Below are 10531 nucleotides of genomic sequence, written 5' to 3'. Positions count from 1 at the left end.
ACACACTCAGGTAGCCCCATAAATTTAGTAATTTAATAATCATGTTAAAAATGTCTTTCCTTTTTTTCTAAATCTGTAAATTCCTGTACATTTTAGGAACTGAAATAATTTCATTTTCTATTAACCTCAATTCCCTAAATTCATTTTCATATATTATAACAGCAGTAAATAAAATTAAGAGCATTCTGATTAGCCTATGGCTTTATTTCAAATACTATCTCTTTTCTTCATATACGATCTTAATGAATGTTCTTTTTATAATTACTGCATTCCATTTCAGGGGTCATCCAGTAACAAGATGGATACTAAAAATGCAACACTGCTGACAAAGTTTGTTCTCTCAGGATTCACATATCAACCACAGTGGCAAATACCCCTGTTCCTGGTGTTCTTGGTGATATACCTCATCACCATTGTGGGAAACCTTGGACTAACTGCTCTCATCTGCAATGATCCTCAGCTTCACATCCCCATGTACTTACTCCTTGGGAATTTAGCCTTTGTAGATGCTTGGATATCATCCACAGTGACTCCCAAGATGCTGGTCAACTTCCTAGGCAAGAGTAACATTATATCTCTTTCTGAATGCATGACACAACTGTTTTCCTTTGTATTTAGTGCAACCACAGAATGTTTTCTCTTGGCAACAATGGCATATGATCGCTATGTAGCCATATGCAAACCTTTACTTTATCCAATGATTATGACCTATAGACTTTGCACCTGGCTGTTAGTCTCATCATTTGTATGTGGCTTTATTCATTCTATAGTTCATATAGGCTTTTTATTCAGATTAACCTTTTGTAATTCTAAAATAATACATCACTTTTACTGTGACATCATGCCATTATTCAAGATTTCCTGTACTGACACTTCAATTAATGTTCTGATAGTTTTTATTTTCTCTGGGTCAATACAAGTATTTACCATTCTGATTGTTCTGGTCTCTTATACACTTGTTCTCTTTACAATCTTAAAAAAGAAGTCTCTACAAGGCATAAAGAAAGCCTTTTCCACCTGTGGAGCCCATCTCTTATCTGTCTCCTTATACTATGGCTCTCTTCTCTTCATGTATGTGCGCCCTGGATCTGCAAAATCGGATGATCAAGATATGATGGACTCTCTATTTTACACTATCATAATTCCTTTGTTAAATCCAATTATTTACAGTTTGAGAAATAAGAAAGTTATAGATTCATTGAGAAAAATGTTAAAGAGAAATGTTTAGATCTCATACTTTTATCTGTTCTCTTTTTTATTAAAACCATCACAAAAATTAAGTAGATTATATATCTGCTCTGTTTGTGGTAAGTGTGCAAAGATTTTGCAATTGTAATTGCCCCAGTGTTTAATGATTTATTAAACATGTTCATATTCTACTAGAATAACTGAGGCATAAAACAAAAACATTTTACGTACTTACATATTCTTTATTGTAGTTTTATAAAATCATTAAGTAGTATAGAGTGAAGTTCCTCTGAATAGGAATTATTACGATACTTATACAGCCATATAGCCTGGAGGCTCATACACATTTAACTCCATAATGGAGGCAGATTTATGTTTGAATGAACAGAGACAAATCCCAGGGATCCTGCTAGCCATTAAAAGATCTCTTTAGCCAATAAAGATCTACTTTATTTGGAGCATGGTGAATTTCACTTCATGTGGGGATTCAACTCTCTTAACATTGAGGGAAATAAAAAGAAATGGGAGAGCAATGAGGAAAATATGAAAAGGAAGTTAAGACAGTGAAGGTCAAGCCAGATTTTAAGAGATGGTCTTAGCCCAGTGTGTGTGTATGAGAAATGAGACAGGCTGGGGTTCGGGGGCGGGGGAGGTTGCCTCTCATTGTCTATGGTGCCTTCTACATACCCTTTCTAGCTGTGTTTGTATGTTGTAGAGTAATCTGAAAAGCTTCACTAAATCAGAAAGCTAAGAGACAAGACTGCAGAATTTAAGTGGGAGGGTCATGGAAAAGAAAAGAGAAGTAACAGAATAGGAAGGAAATGGTCCATCCTCCTAGAATTTTCTTTTAAAGGATAAAGCTAGTAAGATACATCAGCAATGTGTAATTTTTTAAATGTGTTGTTGACACACAGCTTCAAATGTATTTTTCCAAAATTAAAATAATGTTAAGATAATATGATGTCAGAGTGCCTGGTGGGTGGCTGGGAAAGACATGCAAATTTTGGATGTTTTCTGTCCTAAGAGTTTTTAAATGTTAGACTTTTTCTACCCCATACTCCAAGTAAAATGAGTGACCCATCTTCAAGTCCACTCCTTCCCTTCCTTTCTCAAAATTCAAATTCCAAACACTTTCTTAGTGATACTACTGAAGTCCTGGCCCTGCTTCTGCATTTTGCAAAACCCCAGTTACTTATCTTTTATATCCTGATACTATTCCTTCTATATTATAGCCACCAGGTTATTCTTCATAAACAACTCTGACTAAATCATATCCCTTTTCAATAACTTTTTTAAAAAAGATTTTGTTTATTAGAGAGAGAGAGAGAGCACTAGCAGGGGGAGGAGCAGAGGGAAGAGCAGACTCCTCACTGAGAGGGGAGCCCAACGTGGGGCTCCATCCTGGGATCATGACCTGAGACAAAAGCAAACCCTTAAACAACTGAGCCACCCAGGCGGTGCCCTTTTTAAATAACTTTTAATGGGTTGTCACTGCCACCAGATTATGTGCAAATTTAGTATATATCTTGATCCACATACATATACATTAAAGCCCTCAGGAAGAAAAAAGTAGAAAAGTAGGTGGATCACAGCTAAGCTGTTTTTATGTTTTTCCCCAAGAAAATCTGTAATATTGTATATGTTTATAGTCTTTAAATGTTTTGTTGCTGTATAATATTCTCACTGTATGACAGCCTTCTTTAATTGTCTTGATTTTTATTTGTTCATTCATTATTACAACCTAAGACTGTATTGATAATGCAACAATCAGTATCTACTGCCATCATAATAGTCTGATTCCCTAAGTGACATCTTCCTTGAATGAGAAGGCTCACAGTAAGCTGCGTATCAAATGTGATATGTTACCTGTCAAGTCTTACATTCGGTTTTTAGGAGTCTAGATCAGAAAATTGGGGGCCTCTCGAAAGCTCAGACTTTCCCTGCCACCTCTTCTGTGCATGTCTGGTCTATAGATTCTCCTGTACAATACCAACTACTTTATGCCTTCCAGAATTTCACCAAAATCTCTAATCCATTGATGTGATCCCATTCTGTTTTAGATATTTCTATCTTTGTACTTCATTTTTGTTGCTTCCATGGCACATGGGAAAAAAGAAAATATACATTGGTGCAAAAAACAGTTTGCACAAGATATTCTGCTGATTCCTTTATAAACTAGAAAATTACATATGTATTATTTGATGATTAAGTATAAAGGATAATACCACATTGCTAAGTTCACTTGATTGTCTAGAACACTGATGACATGTGACTAAACCATCCCATGAAATTACTAATGACGCACATGAAATTCTTTATTATGTAGGTGTATTCACTTTCCACACCTGGAGATTTAAAAGAACTCATTATTCCTCTATTTGTATATACAATGATATACAAATCGATTTTTTTCTTACCATATTATAATACCTCTATTCTTCAGAAGATTTCTGACAAACTTTCTAAAGTTTGGTTTGTTAACTGACTATGGCACAATAAGTGACTATGGCACAATATTACTGATGCATATTAGGTACATGGTAAAATCCTCTCTTCTAGGCTTTTTGAAAGTTCTTTTAAAAAAACAGGTTCTCAAACTTGGGCTTAGAATCGACTAGAATAGAAAGCTTATTAAAACACAGATAGGCAGACTCCAACAATAGTTTTTGATTCAGCAATGTTTATGCTGCTGGTTGGTTTAGAACCATACTTATAGAATCACTGTTTTGGACTAAGTTTCGGATCTTCTCCAAATTCATATGTTGAAGTCCTAACCCTACTGTGCTGGTACTTGAAGGGTAGCCTTGGGAACGCAGCCTTGGGAAGTAGTTAAATTATGTCATCATAATGGTGGGGCCTTTAGGATGTGATTAGTGTCCTTATAAGGAGAGAAAGAGGGAGGGTAGCTTTCTCCCTTTACATGAGTACTCACCCAGGAAAGGCCATTAAGCGCACTGAAAAGCCAGCTTTCTATAAGCCAAGAAGCATCTCACTGGCACCTTAATCTTGAATTTCTCATCCTCCAGTACTGTAAGAAATATATATATGTTGCTTAAGCTACCCAGTGTATGGTATTTTTTACAGCACCAAGCAGAGCAAGACAACCACTGTTTTAAAATAATCAGTGAAGGGCAGCCTGGGTGGCTCAGCGGTTTAGAGCCACCTTCCGCCCAGGGCATGATCCTGGAGACCTGGGATCGAGTCCCACGTTGGGCTCCCTGCATGGAGCCTGCTTCTCCCTCTGCCTGTGTCTCTGCCTCTCTCCCTCTCTCTGTGTCTCTCATGAATAAATAAATAAAATCTTTAAAAAATAGATTCATCTTTAAAAAAAATAAAATAATCAGAGAAGCAAAATTGTAATAATAAGATATTTAGAGACCAGTCAAAATGGAGTTTCCACACACCTTCAATTTCCTATTTAAATAGCCCTATGCAAATATTCTAAACATTTTCACTCTTTGTAGTCTTTCTTCTCTGTTTTGGGCAGGTATATGCATATTTCAATAGGACATCTCTTATAAAGGATTAAGAGCTATGGATTTTTCTATAACTTTTTCTTGGGAACCATGGTGGACAGTGATGGTAGACAAACAAAATGCCTTTGCCTCATTTCAATAAGGTTAAGAGGAGGGAAATTTGTCTATTAGAAAAAAATTGTCAAGTTGGATCCACCTTTGTGCCATTTTTCTAAAAAAAATTTCATATTTAAGATTTTCAACTTGCTGCAATAATATGACGTTTATCTCTTCTGAGGAGATACCTTCTAAGTGAGACTTATTTAACAGTAATAACTGACAATCTTATGATATTCCCTATATTTTTTAGGAAATAAGTTCATTATATGTACAGTCAGCATTCAAGGAATTTCAAAATGTCAGAAGTTGTAAGATTGAAACAAAAACCAATACCCAACTGACAATCTTATGATATTCCCTATATTTTTTAGGAAAGAAGTTCATTATATGTACAGTCAGCATTCAAGGAATTTCTAAATGTCAGAAGTTGTAAGATTGAAACAAAAACCAATACCGTTTATAAGAAACCTACTTGAAATATAAATACCCCAATAAGGCATAAAAGGATGGGAAAGAAAACATATTATGAAAATATTAGGAAAAATATCAATATCAACCAACTTGATATTATTGACCTTACTGAACACTTCACCCAATAGCAGCGAATACACAGTATTTTAAAGCACACAATTAACATCTATCAAGATATAATAAATTGCTATGTTGGATATGTTACTACATGTGCTTTTTGTTTGTTTGAAATATTCCATTGCACTCCATTCTTCTTTGGAATAAATTATATTGAAGAGATATTTTAAGATATGGAAGGACATTTTTAATTTAATTTAATTTTTAACTATTATTTCTTAAGAATTTCAAAGCCATTTATCCTCACTGAAGAAAAAAATTACTGACTAAAGCCAGGAAACTTATGCCTCCCAAAATAATTTAACGGTTACCAGAGATCAATGTCCCCAAACAAAGGAGTAAAGTTCTTATACTGTTGGTTTCTTTCTTTCCTCTCTTATCCTTTTATTCCCTTTCTTTCCTTTCCTTACTTTTCTCCCTTTCCTCCTTCTTTCCTTTCTTCCTTCTTCTTTCCTATAGGGAGTTGTTAAAAAATTACAAATTTTTTTAAATTGATCTTTTTTTTTTTTTTTTTTTTTTTTTTTTTAAGAAAGGCCACATACAGTGCCTCATTTGGATGTGTCTGGAGTCTTGGAAACTTTTTATTTTTAAATTGGAGTTCAATTTTCCAACATATAGCATAACACCCAGTGCTCATCCCATCAAGTGCCCCCCCCTCAGTGTCCATCACCCAGTCACCCTCACCCCCCCCACCTCCCTTTCCACCACACCTTGGTCGTTTCTCAGAGTTAGGAGTCTCTCACGTTCTGTCTTCCTCTCGGATATTTCCCACTCATTTTTTCTCCTTTCCCCTTTATTCCCTTTCACTATTTTTTATATTCCCCAAATGAATGAGGCCATATAATGTTTGTCCTTCTCTGACTGACTTATTTCACTCAGCATAATACCCTCCAGTTCCATCCACGTCAAAGCAAATGGTGGGTATTTGTCGTTTCTAATGGCTGAGGAATATTCCATTGTATACATAGACCACATCTTCTTTATCCATTCATCTTTCAATGGACACCAAGGCTCCTTCCACAGTTTGGCTATTGTGGACATTGCTGCTAGAAACATCGGGGTGCAGGTGTCCCAGCGTTTCACTGCATCTTTATCTTTGGGGTAAATCTCCAGCAGTGCAATTGCTGGGTCATAAGGCAGATCTATTTTTAACTCTTTGAGGAACCTCCATACAGTTTCCCAGAGTAGCTGCACAGTTCACATTCCCACCAACAGTGCAGGAGGGTTCCCCTTTCTCCACATCCTCTCCAACATTTGTGGTTTCCTGCCTTGTTGATTTGCCCCATTCTCACTGGTGTGAGGTGGGATCTCATTGTGGTTTTGATTTGTATTTCCCTGATGGCAAGTGATGCAGAGCATTTTCTCATATGCATGTTGGCCATGTCTATGTCTTCCTCTGTGAGATTTCTCTTCATGTCTTTTGCCCATTTCATGATTGGATTGTTGGTTTCTTTGCTGTTGAGTTTAATAAGTTCTTTATAGATATTGGATACTCGTCCTTTATCTGATATGTCATTTGCAAATATCTTCTCCCATTCTGTAGGTTGTCTTTTAGTTTTGTTGACTGTATCCTTTGCTGTGCAAAAGCTTCTTATCTTGATGAAGTCCCAATAGTTCATTTTTGCTTTTGTTTCTCTTGCCTTCATGGATGTATCTTGCAAGAAGTTACTGTGGCCAAGTTCAAAAAGGGTGTTGCCTGTGTTCTCCTCTAGGATTTTGATGGAATCTTGTCTCACATTTAGATCTTTCATCCATTTTGAGTTTATCTTTGTGTATGGTGTAAGAGAATGGTCCAGTTTCATTTTTCTGCATGTGGATGTCCAATGTTCCCAGCATCATTTATTGAAGAGACTGTCTTTTTTCCAGTGGATAGTCTTCCTCCTTTATTGAATATTAGTTGACCATAAAGTTGAGGGTCCACTTCTGAAGAAAGAGAAATTAAGGAGTCAATCCCATTTACAATTGCACCCAAAAGCATAAGATATCTAGGAATAAACCTAACCAAAGAGGTAAAGGATCTATACCCTAAAAACTACAGAACACTTCTGAAAGAAATTGAGGAAGACACAAACTGATGGAAAAATATTCCATGCTCATGGATTGGAAGAATTAATATTGTGAAAATGTCAATGCTACCCAGGGCAATTTACACATTTAATCCAATCCCTATCAAAATACTATGGACTTTCTTCAGAAAGTTGGAACAAATCATCTTAAGATTTTTGTTGAATCAGGAAAGACTCCGAATAGCCAGGGGAATATTAAAAAAGAAAACCATAGCTGGGGGCATCACAATGCCAGATTTCAGGTTGTACTACAAAGCTGTGGTCATCTAGACAGTGTGGTACTGGCACAAAAACAGACATGGAGATCAATGGAACAGAATAGAGAATCCAGAAGTGGAGTCTTGGAAACTTGACTACCCTATGTTCTCCTACAAATGTATCTCAAGATCTTGTTTGGAGCTTCTAGCAGAGAAGCACAGCTATTTGTATACCCTTGAGTAAGAATGGTCCTCTATCTGGGAAGGTTATCCTCTTCAACTGGGCATGCAGCTTCAGGAGCAATGCATGGGAAGCAGTGAGGGAGGAAAGGAATACCTGCCTAGCCAGCCAGATTGGGCAAATCAACTCTGATGATCAATGGGGTAACAGATGTCCCAGCCTGTTTAGGTATAATTAACATACAATACCCATTAGTTTCCAACAAATTTATGTAGATTCATTGACAACTAGTGTTTTCTATATGGATTAGATTCTTCCAATTTGACAAACTCACATAACATTTGGAAAGTAAAATAGGGCAGATGCCCCCTATTTTTTAGTTATACATACATCTTTTCATATAAACGTTAACCTTCTTGTGAGACACTAAACCTGGATAAATTTTACCTTTTATTTTTGCACCAAAGAATATTGCATGAGAATTTATACCAAAACAAGCAAAAGAAAAAAAAAACATTCTGTACCTTTAATTATGCCCAAGTAAATTTCATGATAATAAAGTCATATTTGATAGAAACTTATTTTATTTTAATTACATACATAATGAATATTGTATATATACATTTTTCTTCACCTTGACATTAATAGCTTACATTACTTCTTCTGAGGTATTAACTATGATTTCTGCTGTATTATTATTATTGTTTATAATATAAAAACATTTAGGTTTTATTGTAATATTAGACATCTTAATAAACAGTTAAAATTTACCAAAAGTATATGTATAACCAAAAAAACTTAAATATGTTGATTCTGGAAGATGTAGTAAACTTTGAATTGTATTCTATGACAATAGCACCTATGAGGGAACTAAGACACAAATGACCAGTAGCAATAACAAAAAAGATCACTGACTTCTTATCAGAAACAGCATCCCAAACACAATAGGAACATCTTTAAGGTTATGAAAGAAAATAAAATATGTCAACTAAGAATTCTATATATGGTGAAAATTGTTTCAAAAATAAAAGCACAGTATAGATATTTTTGGATAATAAAAACTAAGGAAGTCAACCATTGGCATCACTGTAATAGAGGATTTCTTAAGAATGAAGAAAAATTAAAAAAAGGAATGAAGAGAAATATGGATCTTCAGGAAGAAATGAACTCTGAAGATGATAATTATATAAATAGAAATAAGCATTTTTCTATTAATTTATTTAAACTATATATGAATATTTAAAGTAAAAATTATTATTTATATTGGGACCATATACATGTAGATGTAATACACATGAAAACTATGCCTTAAAGGGCAGGACCTATATAAATAGATTTATATGAACATGTATTGTTCAGTTTTGTGTGGAATGGTAATGTATTAACTTTAAGCAGACTTTAAAAAAAAGCTAACATATATATTGTAATCCTGAAAGCAATCATATATGCATGCAAACGAAGCAGAGAGGTATAAAAAAACAGATGTTGGAAACATAAAACAAATAGTAAAATCTTAGATCTAAGTCCAATTCTATAAATATTTATGCAATGGAATATTACTCAGTTATCAAAAGAGTGAAATCTTGCCATTCACAACAACACTAATGGAGCCAGACAGCATTATGCTAAGTGAAATAAGTCAGACAGAGAAAGATAAACACCATATGATTTCACTCATATGTAGAATTTAAGAAACAAAACAAACAAATAAAAAAAAGAAAGAAAGAGGGAGGCAAACCAAGAAACAGATTCTGAACTATAGGGAACAAACTGGTGGTTACCAGAGGGGAAGTTGGTGAGGGATCAGTAAAATAGGTGATGTGAATCAAGGAGTGCACTTGTGATGAGCCTTGGGTGTTATATGGAAGTGTCGAATTACTATATTATACACCTGAAACTAATATTACACTGCATGCTAATTAAATGGAATTTAAATAAAAACTTTTTTAAAATTTAAAAAATAAAAATAGCTGCTAAAAAATAATAAGATCTAAATTTTTCCTGCCAAGAAAATTTTAGGCTCAAATGAAACCATATGAAATCACTGACAAATGTAATAAAACATTTAGGGAATAAATATTACCAATCTACAAAAACTCTTAATAAACAAAGAGCAGGGAAATCATTTTATGAGTCTAGTATGATATTAATATAAAAGAAGTGATTTTGTTTTTAAAAAAGATCAGTATCTCTCTGAACATAGGGACAAAATGCTTATCAAAATATCAGCAATCAAAATATCAGCTTATCAAAATATCAGAGTCCCTGGGTGGCTCAGTCAGTTAAGCATCTACTTTCAGCTCAGGTCATGATCTTGGGGTCCTGGGATGGAGTCCCATGTCAGGCTCCTGCTCAGTGTGGAGTCTGCTTCTCCCTCTTCACCTCCCCCCACTTGTGCTCCTATCTCTCACTCTCAAATAAATAAATAAAATATTTTTAAAAATTCAGCAAATCGAGTGAACTAACCTTTGTTCAAATGATGGATATGAAAGAATATCCAATGGAAAAAAGACAGTCTCTTCAACAAATGATGTTGGGAAACCTGGTCAGCAATACGCAGAAGAATGAAACTGGACCACTTTCTTACACCATACATAAAAATAATTTCAAAATGGTTGAAAGACTTAAATGTGAGACAGGAAGCCATCAAGATTCTTCAGGAGAAAACAGGAAGAAATCTCTTTGGTTTCTGCTGTAACAACTTCTTATTAGACACATCACCAGAGAAAAGGGAAA

General features: G+C 34.8%; 1 protein-coding gene across 1 annotated transcript; it reads left to right on the top strand.

Moving 5' to 3' along the window:
* Window positions 1-280: 280 nt before the first annotated feature.
* Window positions 281-1228, top strand: LOC140624928 (olfactory receptor 5H2-like). Its single transcript, XM_072811914.1, has one exon. The coding sequence runs from the start codon at window positions 299-301 to the stop codon at window positions 1226-1228; it is 930 nt and encodes a 309-aa protein (XP_072668015.1). The 5' UTR covers window positions 281-298.
* The last annotated feature ends 9303 nt before the right edge of the window (window positions 1229-10531 follow it).

This window comes from Canis lupus, chromosome 35 (assembly GCF_048164855.1).
Source record: "Canis lupus baileyi chromosome 35, mCanLup2.hap1, whole genome shotgun sequence".
In the NCBI taxonomy this organism is placed as follows: Eukaryota; Metazoa; Chordata; class Mammalia; order Carnivora; family Canidae; genus Canis; species Canis lupus.
This window is presented reverse-complemented; position numbering and strand designations above follow the sequence as displayed.

Bases quoted from the DNA above. Each gene is read 5' to 3' on its own strand.
- LOC140624928 (XM_072811914.1), top strand. From the start codon at position 299: ATGGATACTAAAAATGCAACACTGCTGACAAAGTTTGTTCTCTCAGGA.